We start from the raw sequence: 17,120 nt of genomic DNA, 5'->3' as shown, positions 1-17,120 counted from the left end.
CATTTCCATCTAACTGGGCTGATTGAGGATGTTTCTAAATGCACTTCTCTTTACCCCACAGAGTTAATGAAGGGAGGGCTGGGCTGGGTCCCACATCTTTTTAAAAAACGGAACATTCTAGCTGCTGATTGGATGAATTAAATTGCATGAATATGGGTGATGTGAAGACCAGAGATTCTTGTATTAATCTGGCCTCTCATGTGGATGCATTTGCTCTACATGTGTCCTGGAGTATTGTATTGATGCAGAAAGCTTTATGCCTTTTCTGAATGTGCTGTTCTGATTCGTACCTTCTTGTGCTCGTGGGCTGCCGTCTCAGCAGGGCTTAGTTTAGACATCAAGAACACGATTGTCATCATAAAGAAATGTCATTTTAATGTCAGCATTGAGCCACACCACAAAAGTCCCACTTTCCAGTGGTTTATGTCTGTGTTTCATGTCCTTCCAGGTCAACACTTCATCTTTTGGCCCCGTGACAACCTATGAGCTCCTTCACCATATGACAGGAAAAGGACTGTCAGCCAAGTACCATTTCCCCAGGCAGCCATGTTTGTACCAGCCCAGTATGGTTGCAGTGCAGGTCATACTGACCAACAGCTCTGACCACAACCTGGAGGAGATTCATATTGGAGAGCGGAGCCCAGCAAGCCTCAACATCCACTGCTTTAACACTGTCGGTGAGTATAAGGTCCTCACATGTGCAGTACTTCCGGGTCATTAGTTGGAAATCTACACTGGATACTATGTTTGATCTTGTTAAAAAGGCATCGAGTAAATGATAATAAAGTAATCATAATAAACTGATAATATGTAACAAAATAATAATAGTAATAAAGCTCAACATTGCCTGGATATCATAAAAGTTATCCGAGGTCAGCTTTGACTTTAATTTCCTTAATTAGTGAGTAAGTTTAAGCATTTTATTTATTTATTTTTTTTTAAAAAAGGCAGCTTGTTGTTTTTGGTGTAATTTTGCTTTTGGGTGTGCTTGATCTGCAAGGCTCAAAATAAACCACTTTACATGTATAAAAGTGTAAAAGAGAAAAATGGAAACTTTAGGAGTGAAAAGGACAAGTTTTGTAAGTGATTGCTTTGATGAACGCAGCTAATTAACCCATTAACGCCGGAGTGTTCTCATGTGTTGCGTAAGTGGTTTAACCCTGTTTACATTCAGCTAAAATACCAATCCAAGTTACGTACTCGAAATATACAGAGAGCTGTTTTAATCTGTATGGAGTCAAATTTGATATTTGGTTTCTTCTGAAAGCAAACGCAAGTTACAGATGTTTGAACGCACCAGAAAAAAACAGTTTTTCTTTGTAAATGGGCACCTGTAGATGCTTGTAGCTGTGCCCTGTTAGCTAGAAAACATAGTCACTCCACAGCCTGATGTCTTACACAACATATGAGAACAAAAGTACAAAAAAAAAAAGTATTATTTTTTTTTCTACAGGTTTGTCCCGGAGCTCTCGTACAGGCTCATGTGACGTGTCAATCAAAAGTTAAAGATGCTGGCTTTATTGTAAAATCACCGCATCAAGAAAGTTAAACATAAACGGGTAAACATAAACATAAGAAAAATAAACGGGTGAAAGTTGAGACACAGCTTCTTAGCTACAAGGTGATCCGTCTGAAAATATACTGACGGAACAATGTTTTCTGAATCAAAGACAAATATTTTCTCTTGAAAATATCAAACTGTAGATTACCAGGAAGATTTTTTTGCTTAGTTTCTTCCAGTTTTTTATTTTAATTGGTAATTGTGCTCAGCGTTGTCTCGGTGTTGTAAAACCCATGAATCGAACTTCAACAATCTCAGGTTTCAGATGATTTGTCCAACCCACTTATACACGGCAGGAATTTGCCAAGAAAACAGCTGATGGCTTCAATCTTTTAACGGGTTCCGACATTTTCTTTTCTGTCTGGCGTGATCGAATTCAACATACAGCGACTGAATATGCACAAAAAGTGATAAAATGCAGGAAGATATTTTTCTTTTAAGCATTTTTATTTGAAAAAATATGTTTGATTAATTCTGTAAAGCCAGAAATAATGCACCCAGCTCACTCTCAGTGGGATTTCTTTCCTTTTTTTATGCGATTGTTTTCATTCTGCAGCGTCTTTACAGGTCAGCTCCTGACAGATTAAACCACCTAACACCTGCACATATCTGTGAAGACCTCTGGAAATGTACCGACTGAAATACAAATGTTACAAAAATCCCAACACAAAGGGTACAACTGAAGATTTATTCTATTCCAAGGACACATCTGTTCACATCAGTGATCCACATTTCCAAATAGTCCTCTTTATCAGCTGGTTGTTCTTTAACTGGCAAAAATGAAACATTTCACAGTCCATGTAAGAGTGGCTCCAGCTTGATAAATAATTCCCCCGTGGGTGTAAAAGTGAATACATGTGAAAAGAATTCTAATCTGAAAAACTAATTTAAAGAATGTGAAGTGGGGAAACCTTTTAAAGATTGTATAGATCTCTAAAAGTTAGGGAGCTAGTTTCATCCAAAAAAGTCAAAGTCAAATTTCTATTGTTTTATTCTGATTTAGTATCATACTCTTCAGATCTTTTTCCCCCCATGTGTTTGAGGTCACCTTTGTTGTCTCTGCGATGGCTTTTTGAGATTCTTCTATCGTTTGCCGGGACAGATATTAACCTCTAAGCCTGTTTGCTATCAGTTCAGCAAATAGCCCTGTCCCATTTCCACAAACTGAAAACAGCCAATATTACTCCTTCTAATCCCTGTTCTCTGTTATCGATCAGGACAAACACTCACACTGTGTATGAGTCTGCGCTCCGTATATGAAGACTCAGAGAACAGATCTCCTTCAGAATTTAATTTTCATGTGTGCATGAGCACACGGACAGAAGTGGTGTGCGACGGAGCATGTTAAAACTGTCAATTGCAGGGGATTGATTGGGCATTGAAGGAACTCAAGCAGCCAAACAGTGGGTAATTTGGATCGATCGGGCCTGGCCCGCTGTGGCTGCGGCTGGGTTTAGTTCGGATAAGTTGCTGGGGATGAATGCAGACAAAGCTTTATGTAGTGCCGTTATGTGTTTGTTAGGTGAAGGATAATACATGACAGGGTTTGTATTTAGCCAGAAATATTGCTCTTTGACCACAGCAGTGCATTACTTTCTGCTGCTTCTGCTCAGTCTAGTGTGAACAGAGGTTAACCTCTAATGTAACGGGCAGAAATGAAGTAGTATTTGTGATTTGCTTGCTGTTTGTCCACATGGCCTAAAGCAACAAACGGCTTATTTGCTAACTAATTAGTGACAATGACTTGAATCTAACCGCTAACAATGAGCAGTGTATAACACTAAATGACAAAATGGCTGCAGATGTAGGACTTGTTATGATGCCTTTGGGATGACTCTGTAACTGGTGCCTCGTCTTAGCTCAGAGAGTCACATTAGAAAGTGAGACATTTAACGTTGGCTACTTTTAGCATTGGTTTTGGTTTTAAGTTGAGCAACAAAGTCACGTTGAAATGATCGGCTTGATTGATTTTTACTTGACCACTAGCTGGGTGTAATAGTTTGCTGTGCATTAATGGATTTTTACAACATTATATGTGCTTCTACTTTTTTACTTCTACAACAAAGCAGAGTTATTATTGATGGAAATTAAGCAGAAACCGTCAGGGCTGAGAAATGAAGACAACACGAGGCGCCTGAAACTGCAGTTGCTCAAAATGCTAATCCCCCGCGACCTTCGTGTGGAGGCGCATCTATATACAACATTTTAAACCTTAAAGGTGTGGTCTGTGATGTTTTCTGGAGCATTTTTTATCATATTGTCTGAAAACCTCCTCACGACCCCATTGCACCCACTAAAATAGAATGTTTGAAAAAAAAATTTAATCTTTTAGTTCATTGTAGAGGGTGTAGCAAGAGGAAATGTCTGACCAATAGAAGTAATGATGAGAGTTACTTCTATTGGATTCTGACACGCCAATCAACCGTCAGCCCCCCTCCCCCCTGCGCGTTCACAGACTCGTGACTCGTTCATAGACTCGTTCATGTGTTTTGAAGGCGTGGTTTCGAGGGGTGGGCTGAAGGGAGAGGCAAGGTTGTGTATTTTCAAAAATATAGCTTGCAGGAACCGTTTTTCCAAGATCTCATACCCCACCTTTAATTCAACAGCAAAAGACTTCTTATGCGATCTGACTTAAAATTGTCCTGTTTTATCAGAGATTCATTAGCTGTTTTGAAAGGCTGAACTTCAGGGTTTCAGTTTTGGTTTGTGTGGCCGCCGTTTCAGCGTGACACATTAGTTCCCTAAGGTTGTATGTTACCCTCTTTAAAATGCTCAAGTTAATGGCACAAATAGACAAATACAATTTTAATGTAAAGCCCAGTTTTTACACTGGTCTAAACACCAACTAATATATCCTCTTACATCGGGCTTTTGAGTGTGATGGGAAAGTTTTAAATTCAGTCCCACGTCAAATGACTATGGATGCTTGTATTTGTTGGCTCTGGTGCTGATCGGCGTTGATGTGGCAGCACATGCTGCCTTTCTCAGAGAGGTTGCTGCTCTCGGGGCTACAAGAGGGGGCAGAGCTCACTTTTTCTTGACAGAAACACGATTACCAGCTCAAACATTTCACACGATGGCTTTAAAACTGACAACCAAGAATAAATGACATTAAGAGATTTTTTTTTACTCAAGCTCAGTCTCAGTCCAGTTGTGGAGCTCATGTCCATGATCTGGTTAAAATGAATATGATAGTCTAATTATTTCAGAAAGTCACGATTATAAGAGAATCTTGCCCCACACATATTTGTCTCCTGGGAGGTAGGGGTAGTTAGTCGTTACTGTTCTGAATTTATTGCAGGTCTCAGAGCACTGAGAATAAGCACACGACTACTGGTAATGGAAAATAGTTTGATTTAAAGTACATTAAGGCCTGCATAGTTAAGAGTGGGGCAGGTCTGAGTGACAGGTAAGCGTCATGGCTACGATCCAGTAGAAATGCATCAGTTTGATTCTTTTTGATATTTTGACAGTGAAATGACAAACTGAGGGATTTTAAACAGTCATTCGCTAACAAATGACAAAATTAAACTAACTCTTTAGATGTGTTCTTAAAAGGTTTGTGAAGGGCCACGGTAATGCACACAACTTCAGTTAAATGCTTGAATAATTGTGTGTAGATTTTGTATTTTATCCCTCTCTGCATTTTATCTGATATGCCGCATAATGATGCTAACTAACTACTTTCAATGTGAGCCTTTATTCTAGATCAGATGTTATTAAAACAAAATGATATATATGTCTTTATATCCCCTATTTATAAACAACTTCAGATGGCAGTGTTGTTGTTGTTTTTTTTTATTTTTTTTTTATATCTAATGATTCATGTGAACACAGAGAGGAAATAAAGAAAAAACTCAGAGATGGATAACCTTTTAGAAGCACTGAAGGCTGGATTGGAAGTGAGTCCATGATGGCTTTGTTTTCAAAGGGTGTCCTCTGGAGACTTTGCTCTTCTGTTCTATCTGTGGAAAGGTTATACAGTAAAATAGATCTGCTCCGTGGAGAGAGAAACACATGCGGACCAGGGATGCGTGGAGGATGTTTCTGTCTGTCTCTGTTCTCATTGTACACCTCACCCCCCCTCCAACATTCAGCTGTCTTGGCTCTCTTCAACATTTTTGGCTTTGCTTAACCGTCTCGTAGCTCGCATTTTATCCGCTCTGTCTATCTCCTTCAGCCCGTCTCTCTTGATGCTGATGCAGTCTTTGACAGGCCTGTTGTTTTGGGGATGTGCTAGTCCTTCATGTGTTTTTTTTTTTTTTTTTTCTTCCCCCACCGTGGCTTGAGTTGTGCGGAATGAGATTGAAGGATAGATTTCTCACACACGGTGGCCTTGCTTTGTGATGTAGAAAACACAAGAGGTGCAGATGCTTGTCTGTTCCACTCTGCTGCGGCGCCCTCTCCTCCTGCACTCATCCACCACCTCCACTGCCTTTGCTCCATCCTTCCCCACCACCACACACTGAGCCCTTGTCACTCACTCTTTCCTTTCTTCTCTCATCTTTCCTCCCCTCTTTTCCATTCTCAGAGCGCTTGGAGCCGGGAGCCTCGGTGACGGTGTCCATGGGTATTGATTTCAGCGACTCGACACAAGCAGCCAACTTCCACTTGTGGTAAGACAACTTGACACCTACTCATATGATTTTTCTCTCAAACCTCCGGCTGTACGTCTTTTTCAATCCCTTTTACTTCTGCTGTTCAGTGTCACATCTCCCTCTTTCATCAGTTCTTTGTTAATTCTCCTTTTCCTACCCGCTCTGTGCCAGCGCTCCCAGGTGAGACATCAGCTGCAATTGATCCCAGTTCACTGGGATAACAATTATTCCTCCTCCTAATCAGCCCCGGCCCAAATCAGCCCGCTGAATGCCATTGGCACCGCTGCTCAGCCGATCGATAACCTTATCAGAAAATCTGTTTGAGATGGGGGAATCAATCCGGCCCAAAATGCCATTCACAGAGCGTGGTTTGCAAAGCAATCAGAGGAGAAGCATTTCATACACAAACCAAGCAGATACACACTCAGCGCACACAAAACACACAATTCCCGACGTGTTTTTGCTTCGTTCACTGAGATTTGGATGAACTTAAATTACAAGAGTTGTGAGATATTTGTTGTTGTTTTTTTCTTGCAAGGAGTGGGTTAGGGTTCACTGCTTCACTTTTGCATGAATCCAGCCATTTTCATGCATTAGATTTGTAACATAAGTGGCTTTGTCAGTCTGTTAACACATATGTGTGAGTATCTGCCTTCTTAACCTGCTTCTTCCTTTATTGTCATCATTACAAGACACAATTACATTTATTTACTACTTTATATATATATATATATATATGAATTAATACAAGACCATTGTCAATAATTCACAAGCCGAAGGTTGACGCTCAGATATTCTTTAAATCTCAAATTTTTGTTTTGTTTAGAGCCTGAGAAGTTTTTCTCTGAGCAAATCCTCTTGTTTTTGTTTTTTTATGTTTTTGTTTCGGCTGCTTTTAGACAGTGCTGATGTTTCTGAATATTTTCAGTAATTCAGAAAATTGACCGTGCCACTATCATTCAATCCAGACAGGGCAGCACATCAGCCAAAGTCCTCATAGAATCACCCTCCTCTTTAAGCAACACGTCTCAGTGCCATCAGAACCCGTATTAGCTTCAGGCTAATCCTGCGGTTGTGTAAAATATAGCTAAGATGGATGAAATGAGTTGAAAATATCGTAAAAGCTGAAAACACACTAATCATGAATCCAGGTGATGGACAAAAAGTTGTGAACAAACATAAAATTTGTGCACTAGGATGAATGCTTCGTGAAGTTTTCATTAGATTACCACCTCACCGTGAAGTTTTGAGCATGAAGTGCTCTCCATGCGTTGAGACTTGAGTCCTGTTCTAAGCGATGTGATGTCATTCGGTCCGAACTCGTAAGACTGCCATCAGGACTCTTAACCGAAAAAGCCCCGGGGTGCCCTGTCAGACACATTCAACGCTTTCAGTCCGAAAGAAATACATCTGCCGCTACTCTTTCTTTACTTCTGTTTTTCCTTCCTCAGCACCAAAGAGGACCAGTTCAGTGTTTCCATTCAGCCTGCTGTAGGTGAGCTGTTAATGCCCAGTACCATGACACAACCAGACTTCTGCAAGGAGCAAGGTGAGTTCACATTGATCAAAGCCAGCGTGATATAGTTCATCAAATATCAACTTGACCTGCTATTTTAACTGGAATCTTTCTTACATCGTTGATTTGTTTATATCAATTTCTGTTGCATTTGATTGCGGAGTAAGAGTAAGAAGAGGTTTAACTTTTCTGTCGTCTGCACATGTTTCAGATTTCTTGTTAAAATAATCTAAACCGACTGATGATGATTCAAGGATAAGGCTGGCAAAATTCATACATTTTAAATACATCCTCCAAGACACATGGGAATAAGTTTCATCAGCCTGTTCAAGGAATTTGTTGTCAAATATGTTGTACTAACCGTCTCAGTTTTTGTCAGTGGGGGAATCTTTGAACAGCTTTAGATAACTTGTATCCAAGCCATCAGTGTGCTCTTAAGTGCCTCCTAAATGCTACTCCTGAATTAATTAATCTTTATCCACTTTTTTAACTGAATACATCTGCACTTAGACACAAAAAAAGGGATTGTAGACAGAACAACTTGCTTTGCAGGACCATTTTCTCTCTAAAGAATATCCGTTTATTCATATGTAAGTGGATTGAGGTTAATAATTTCTTTCAGGTAAAAGGTTTTTATTATATTTGATGTTGCAATCCTTTTTATTTCTACCCAAATTGTTCATACTTGTCTCCGTTCATACTTTAAAACCCTTGCTCACTGCTAAATGCACAAAAACTCCCATTTACTTTAGAATTTTATTGCGTAGCTTCTCCCATGTACTCGGGTATCAGAATATTTACATGCTGTGAGGTTATGAACATTTTTTAATGCGCAGTGCTTGACTGTGAAAGCGTAATTATGCCCAGAGCGGTAGAATTTTATTATCAAATGCAGTTAAAACAGGAAAAATGCATCAAACAGTGTAGCTGTAATAGAGTTAACAATTTGCTTTGTCGGCTTTTGTTGGATGGTCAAACATTTTGCATCTTCTCAGGAAAGCTCCTGGGCATGAATGAGACCTCAGCAACTATCACCATGGCAACAGCTAACGCTTCCAGCCAGGCCATCAGCAAGCAGGTCCTGTCAGTAGCTAACGTGGGAGTGGTTCCATCCAGCCAAAACGACTTCCACAGGTGAAACGTCTGCTCTTTATACCGATGTTTAGCTCTGTGTTTCCACCCACTGGAACTGAAAACAGGTTGGCTGCTAACATGTCTTAAATGTGATGTACGTTTCATTCTATGTTTTTATGTTTCAAGAATATCCTGTTTAACTTTCTTATCTGGGAATGTGAACAAAAGCACCCACAAGCCTCACCAGATTTGCACAGTTCTCAATGAAATGATGAATAAGGCTCAGTTAAACAGATGAAGCAAAGTCATTTTACATCTATTTATTAATTATTGAGTGAGTGAGTGGAAAAGGTGTGTAAACCTCTAGGATTTGAGTGTTCACAGTAAGTGGGAGTGACAATCAGTTATCACTCAACGACATTACAAGTGGCGTTGACTCAGCCAGGTAATTGGAGCATCGTCCTTGTCCCAGTACACATGCATAGGAGCCAAATCGAGATATTTACAAGAGTAAATCCGATGCTGTGGACTGTGTGAGAAAGAGTTCGAGACATTCCGCTGCCTCTAACTCTCTCTGTGGGAGATCATGGTAGTCTACAGTCATATTGTTACTGTTGCCCCCCCCCCCTCCCTCCCCACATTTTCATCTGACAACAGAGCTCAGACATCTCACTCTGACCCAAATTATTAGTGAGTCACACGCCGTTTTAACTGTGGTCTGTTTGTCCCGTCTGAGACCAATAAGATTAATGTTTCAGGGCACACGTGTCTATTAAAACTGCGTCTTTTGTGGAGTTTTTTTGTCAAACAGTGAGTGTCGGTGAAAAGCGTCTGTGTGTCCCTCGCCGGCCTCACACACACACATGCCAGGGGAATGCCCTGAGAAGCCTGGCTGTGTAATTGGTGTACACAGAGTGTGCTAATGAGCTTCCTCCTCTGTCACGCACACCCGAACACCTGATAGATAATTACACCTCCCGCTCCCCCTCTGTTTCCTGCTCTGTCTCTCTTTCAATTCATCTCTGCACCCCCATCTGTCTCTCTTTTAACTTCCTCTTTGTCTTCACTCCATCCCTCTGCACCATCTCCTCCACCTCCTCGTCTCCGTCTCTGGTGTCTGCTGTTACCTGGTCGCGTTTCTGTCTCGCTGTCTTTCGGTGATCTTGTGCCTGTGATGATTTCTTTATAGATTCAGGCTGGAATTGAGGCAAAATGTCTGATACGCTGGATAAATAAGGGACAGGAAGAAGTCGGAAGAGCAAAAAACATTGGGGCGGGGGGGGGGCACATTTGCACAAGGGCACAGAGAGCTGAGAGTGAGTGGAAATCAATGCTAACCAGTGGGAGAGGCCTGCGTCCAATAAGCCCATACTTCATTCAGAATAACCAATAGCTGAAATGACTCCATGCTATCAATCTCTTTTCTGTTTTTGCGACTGCTCAAGTGGGGACACTGTCCCAGCTTTACCCTCAGTCTCACTATATTGAAGACACTCTTCCATTTTGTCCTTACGACAACCAGCTGGGATTTAGAGGTCCATTTATTTGAGATGATGGAGTTCCTCTCAGGGAAGTTGGCGGGCTGGTCTTTGAGATTTGGAAGCAGAAGAAGGAGGGGTTGCACATGTTCCCGTTTCATTTTTCAGTCCTCTAAATCGGGCCGTCTGGTTAGAAGTTAGGCACGGTGATTACACACGCTAAACATTTAACAGTCAAAAAATAACTACTGGGTTTTTTCAGAGAGTTATGCTAAACACTGGTACTGTATATCTGTTGACACAAGGCTGGTCTTTTCTGTCTCCACCTTTCCATCCTCTGGCCCACATCACTCAAGTTTTGGGAGCCTCGGCTCCTAAAAGTTGCCTTTAATCATCCCTAAAGCCAGCATGGAAGTGGGGAGAAAAGGTATTTGAATATGCTGCTCCCTCGGTTTGGATTCAGATTCAGAACCAGCAAAATCAGATGGAGCTGTTTCATTACACCAATTCAAAGAAGCTCTAAAGAATTTGGGGGCAGAGACATCTGGCTGCAGATGTTATGGTGGACTATAACCGTCCTGGTTTGAGCCACGATGGTGGATGATAACTTCTTCTTTTTAATGTCCTTTAGCCTTGATGTATATGCTTGCTGTTGTCTCTGTAATTCAGCCATAATGCGTGCATGCCGTTGTGTAATAAGTGCCGATTGAGCTGCTGCCTGTTGCGAGTCGTAACCCTGTAACTACGATAAACAAAAACAATTTCTCAGGATCACAACTTTCTTAGACGGTTAAACTAGTTTATTATTCATTGACTGAACCACACAGCAGCACAGAGTGAGCTGCCTGCTGTGTTGCAGATGCTAAAATCAGTCAGTCTCATCAATTTTTTGTCCCACGAGTGGTTGCTATCTTTTCCAGGGCCTTCGTGTCAGACCTCACAGTCGGTAAATGTGTTCCTGTAAAGAAAAAGTGAGCTGTGCCCACTCTTGGAGCTCTGATAAAATCCCCCTCAGTGAAAATGATTGTGTACATCAGAGTGTTAAGTTCCAATCAATGCTGATCAGAGCTGCAGCCGACGAAAACTCGAAAACTACTGCTACAAACGGGTTATATTAGCTAACTTATACACTATCTGCATCGGCCTGTATTAGCCAATAAAAATAAGTCGACTAATGTATTGGTCAGGCTGGAGGTGTAGATATTGTTCTGTTGTAGAGATGCAGCTTTAATTTGATTAGTTGACATGTCAGTGAACTAAAGATTTGTTGATTTTGTTAATAAATTGTTCAAGCGATTCTAAAAGCAAAAATCTAAAAAATAACAAAATAGATTATAAAATATAAGTTTATATTATATACAGATATATTTATATATGGTATAAATTTAAACTCTTCAAAGTTCTTTTAAGTTATACAAGAAAAAGTACTGATGGGCAGTTTTCACTGGTCATGAAAAACGAGCGTTGCTGAGACGTCGTGCTCTGCTTGTGTCTTCCGTTGACCATTGGAAGGTCCGCAGAACGCTGCTTTGTTTTTCATGAGCGTTTCTGATTTTTAATTCTCATTTATCAGCCATGGAAACTACACCATTCTGGTGAATGATATTGCATCCGAGCCATTCTGCAACACAAAGATTTTATTTGTAGCTGATAGTTGAAAGGTGAAAATTAACCGCTCGTCTGACATCTCGACAATTTAACTAGAAACCAAGAAAATCAACAGATTTTCATATTTCAAAGGCTGTAATCAGGCAGAATTTGTCTGTTTTGCTTGATATAAGATAATGATTAACATCCTTCTCTGGTTTCCGCACTAATGACATCATTACTCCGGTATTGCTGCTATAGCTGCTTTGAATAACACACACGCGCACACAGCAGAGCGATCGATTAGATCGGATACACCCACTGAGAGCTTATTGTAGAGGTCACTCTACATTATGTGTGATGCGTGAGGTGACCTCAGCCCAGGCCCCCCTCTTTTCTTCCTCTAATTCCACTGAAGATCACGCAGAAATCTGCCCCAAAAAAAGGTAAACTATTTGAATTCATTGTCGAAATAATGGACCGTGCTTCAATATGAATCTCACAGCATACGTTTCACCTTCTTTAAACCAACCACAGACCCTCTGAGTTGGAGCTGAGTGTTGGAGTTGAGCACAGGTTCTGTTCAACAGAGTAGCTGCACTCCTCCTGTTCATCAGCAGGGTGCAGCACTGCTTTTCCCAAACGGGCGCTGAAGCCGAGCCGAGGGGAGGGGAGGGGGGGGGCGATGCCATTGAAACACAGAAATTGATTGCTGGAAAGGAGGATGGCAATAAATCAAGCAGGAAAGCAAATGTAGAAAACGCTGTTCTTGTTTATGTCTAAACAGGCGGAATAGAATAAATGTGCTCCATTTTTCAGTCCGTTTGAAAGCAAATTTGATCGAATTTTGCATGCATTGCCAATCCCTCTGTTTAGAGTCTAATTTTGAGGAAGAAAAAACTGAACCATTTGATTTATAAGCTATGCTTCCTTTTTACACTGGAGTGTAATTACATTATGTTTCTCTCAAAAGAGAATTTCCCCCTGTTCAGTTGTTGTTCCTGTTCTGAATTTAATCGCCTATCATTTATAATCTGACTAATTAAATAATCGACTCCTCTGCGTAGACTGCTTCAGCAGAAAGTGTAATGTACACGGCCTGAGGTGGTGTAAAGAGCACCGGCAGGGTCCCATGTTTAACCCTCTCCTCTTCATATTTTTTGTCCCTTTTTTCTTTTTAAATGTTGTCTATTTTCCATCTCCGCCTTTTTCGTCCGCCTGCCCCGCTGCCCCCCCCTAGCGCGGCGCTGACGTTCGCCCGTATGGCCGAGCCCTGGAGATGTGTGGAGGATTCCTGGTTGTAATTGGGGCTAATGGCTTTGGCCATCTGCCCGGTCTGAGTCCGCCGGCGTGCGTCCTGCTCTGGTCTGGCCTCGCTGACCACTCAGTTTGAAGGACGCTCCAACCACTCGTCCTCCTGGCCAAGAACCAGCAGTCAACAAGCACACAGCTGTGACCACCGCACATCTGGCATCAGCTTTACTGATTCAGACGAAAACGATGCAATTTTTTTTTTTCAGCTCGTTGTTCGGATTTTTGTTTAAGTCCCGATTTCTTTGTTTCTGCGGTGAAACTGCGGCCTGTGTCCTCTCTGCGTGCGGGTGAATGTAAAGGTGAAGCCCACTTTGTGTTTGCAGTGGCAGGGTGGAGGGGAGGCAGATGGCACACACAGGCTCTCCACACTGAGGAGAATCACGGATAATTGGAGAGTGATGCTTAGCCGCAGCCCTGCCGATCGATGCCAATCCACCTGCTCTAAGTCCAGGGGTTATGCTTTGCTTTTCTTTCCATACACTGCAATTAATCCAGTGTTTAGCCCTGTATGTGAAGAGTGCAGAATACCAATGACCCGTTTAAGGCATGGCCGACCTTAATCGCTCCCTTCTAGTCCGTAAAAATGCATTGATGTTGTGTTAGATCCAGATGTGATCTTTTTTTTTCTTTCTTCCCCCTCATCTAAACACAACAAAAAAAGCATTCAATGCAAATAACACTTAGAAATCAAACACAATCAAAACCCACTGTTGTTTCTTTCCCTCGCTCCTATTACCACACATGAACAAAAGCACACAGCAGTGTCTCCAGAGACGGAATGAAAGCAGCCTCAGGGTGGTGTTAACTGGCTCAGTAAATGATAGATTTATATCCTAAATCCATTAGCAAAGCCACAGGGACCTCATAGACACCTCAGGCTGCTGACGGAGGGGGCAACAGAGGGGCTTAAGGAACAAGACAAGCATTTGTGGTTACATGTTGCATATGAACAATAAAAAAAAAAACACATTTAGATTTGTGTTTTTGCTTTTTAAAGGTTGGAAGAAACCACAACTGAAGGTACATCCTGAATGCCTAATTAGTCATTTGGACTGGTATACAGTCTGAATTATTTCAAGAAATTTAAGCAGAGCAATGAGGTTGTAATTTTTGGGAAATTCATCCTCTTCATGAATGTCTTTCCTGTTGAAGTGGCTAATATTTTAATTAAGTCCAAGGATGGAGTCTCTTTCCTCCCTGAGAGCTTCCTGATAAACTCCCTCTCCTCTGTTGATGGTTACTTAGCAGCTCCCCAGGGACGCACCCAGACACACCGGGTTGTGTGAGCCAGCATAGTTTCATTATGTCCTCTCATTGTCCTCCCTCCTTCTCATCTTTAATATGTGCGTGCTAATTGGTGGACGTGTTAGTCGCTCTCGTCACGCAGCATGACGTCGCAGGCCTCCGTGACTGCGCCTGTCCGCAGGCCGTCCTGTGGGGGCTCTTCACAGGCTTTAGTCAGGCCTACGTGGAGCTCTTTGTGGGCTGTTTGTCAGGCCTAAGCAGGCTCCCGCAGGGGGTCTTTGTTGTGGGGATGTAGTGCTAAACGGAGGCAGATGGCTCGGAGTTAGCCACGTGAGGGGGCCCAGCTCAGCTCTGTCACCCTCAAAGAGGGTCACACTGGGTCGTAGCCTCTGTCTGCCTCTTGTTAGCGCTCTCAATGGGGACCATGTGCGCCCAGATTTGCCCCAGTCTGCAGGGATGGTATCCAAGGAAACGAGGTGCTGAGAATTCCCCCAATGGCCCAGAGGGAGCTGGTGGGACGGGGGACATCCCCCATACTGGTCCCAAGGCTCCCACACACTCAGACTCTCACAGTCCATTAAAAACAGGCTGAATTCTGTTTGACTGGCATGAAGGGCGTGTTTCATCCCTAATGGCTCTCCAGTCAGCTGGGATAATAGACTCTCTGTTGCTCTGCTCTATATTTCCTGTCACATCATTTCCCCCCTTTGTCTCATTCTCTAATTCAGACTAATTACAAGGTGTGAGGTGTAAGAATATTCTCTAACATGTGGATTTATGGGTTTTAAGAAGCAAGTGTATACATGTGCACATTGCTGGCCAATTTATCTCTTTTTTTTTTTTTTTTTCAAATACATGGTTCATTATGTATGAGCTGTAGTAGCATGCTGCCTTCATAACCAGCTGTTTTTGTATTTGAAGAGGTGAATATTATCGTAAAATAACAGGGAATGTGAGATTATATTGAAACTAAACCGGATTGCGTCATTATAAATAAAGCGGAACGTTCCCTTTGCAACAATCTCATCCCACAAAACTATGATGCCCATCACTTCTGCCAGAAATCATCAGCTGATAAAGATGAATTGATGTTTATTTAAAAAATATTTGTTTATTCCAGCCAAGGTGGCGATGCACCCCTTTCACAACTTTATTTTACCCACATTTAATTAGAAAACGGACCTAAATTAAGACAATTTGGGGTTTATTTATCTAAGACTTTGGATTATAGACCTCAGTCCTGATTGCAATACAGAGGAGGAGAATAGAGCTTAAAATGACTTGGAGTACCAAACTACAGCATCTCCGTCCAGAGATCATATTTGGCAGTATTTGTCCTTAAAGACCTATTTATCTCCAGCAGATCTTGCTTTTGTTGTTATCGAGTTTAATCAAAGCATTCTCCGTCACCTGCAGGTTTGCCGGCCAGACGGTCAGCAGCGGAGCTCTGGTCCTGGTTTCGCTGGAGCTGAGGGACTCCTCCGCTGCTCTCCTCACCGTCAACACAGAAAAGAGCGTCATGGCGTCCATGTTGCTCCGAGACCTCAAACAAGCCCTCGCCCAGGCGTAAAATCCTCCTCTCACTCCAATTTCTCTCGTAATTACAGAGGGTACCGACTCTTAACTGAAGATTTTTCATATGTTTAGTTCATGTTTTGGGACAATTGCGACTTTACTCGCGAGCTCGTGACAGCGGAGAAATTGTTTTGACATCTGTTTTTTTTTTTTTTGTCCTGAACCATCTGAATACATGTATGGAAGTCTTCATAAAAGTATTGAACCCCTTGAAGAGACTCAGAAGGCATCACAGTTAAATTTTAAAAACCGACACCTCTCATTATGTTGAAATTAATCATCTTTGTCATCCAGATCAGAACATAACAGTACTCCACACAACAAAAACGACCATTTATTGAGCCAACGGCTCTCCGCATTTCTTCCTGTTAATGCCTGTTAATGTTAAACATGCCGGTGTACAAACAGCTGTACATATGTTTGAGTGGGCCGGAAAAGTAGCAAGAGTGCCAACACTTTCTGTCCCTCGTCAGTGTTTCAATTAACTTAATTGCCAGGAATAAAGGAGACGGGATTTTTACTCATCATCTTCCATCTATAAACCTCTGGAAGCTTTAGCGACACTAAACATTGATGTAGCTTTACATTCCGGTCTTTAAATGGGCCCCAGTTATGTTAAAGTGCCTTCACTGTGGGAATATTGTTATGCAGAACCAACCGTTCATTAGGCTCAAATGTCTTTTTATCTGTATGCAACTTCTGAACAATAAAAATGTGACTTTACCAAATCAGTTTCCTTTTTGTTTCGTTTTCTTCAGCTTGACTGCAGGCCGTGCGGCCATTTAACTCAACGTGGCTGAAGCACAAAAATCGTTAAAGTGAGCTCGGCTAGTTGGCCGACAGGCTGTGTACTCATCACATCATGATTTTGATGAATCTGTTACTTCATTGGCTGCCGTGTGATCTTCTCCCTATTCCTTCAGTTCTGGAATGTATGTTGCTGACAAATAAGTCACTATTGATACATTTCATTCACAAAGGCATAAATAAAGTGTTGCGTGTGGATAACTAATCATAGCTGTGCTGAAATGAAAAAATTCAAGAAGGTCTTTCGTTGGACATAAAGTAGGGGGGTGTGTAGTCCTCCCTTTAAAGACTATTTGATATGCATGTAGATACATGGGGTACGAAACAATTCAGAGAACACATTTTTAAAAGAAATTTGCTTCAAA

At 41.7% G+C, this 17,120-nt stretch overlaps 1 protein-coding gene across 3 annotated transcripts in view; it reads left to right on the top strand.

Moving 5' to 3' along the window:
* Positions 1 to 16,679, top strand: part of ap3b1a (adaptor related protein complex 3 subunit beta 1a) — a 69,651-nt gene extending 52,972 nt beyond the window's left edge. For all 3 annotated transcript variants that reach the window (XM_075455900.1, XM_075455899.1, XM_075455901.1), the window contains exons 23-27: positions 449 to 677; positions 6,093 to 6,177; positions 7,611 to 7,708; positions 8,671 to 8,809; positions 15,790 to 16,679. In XM_075455900.1, the coding sequence (XP_075312015.1) occupies positions 449 to 677; positions 6,093 to 6,177; positions 7,611 to 7,708; positions 8,671 to 8,809; positions 15,790 to 15,943 (705 nt within the window). In that variant the 3' untranslated portion in view covers positions 15,944 to 16,679. The remainder of the gene's footprint in view (positions 1 to 448; positions 678 to 6,092; positions 6,178 to 7,610; positions 7,709 to 8,670; positions 8,810 to 15,789) is intronic.
* Positions 16,680 to 17,120: the final 441 nt, after the last annotated feature.

The sequence above is a fragment of the Odontesthes bonariensis genome, chromosome 22, assembly GCF_027942865.1.
Source record: "Odontesthes bonariensis isolate fOdoBon6 chromosome 22, fOdoBon6.hap1, whole genome shotgun sequence".
Lineage (NCBI taxonomy): Eukaryota > Metazoa > Chordata > Actinopteri > Atheriniformes > Atherinopsidae > Odontesthes > Odontesthes bonariensis.
Note: the sequence above shows the minus strand (reverse complement) of the source record. Positions and strands in the feature narration are given on the sequence as shown.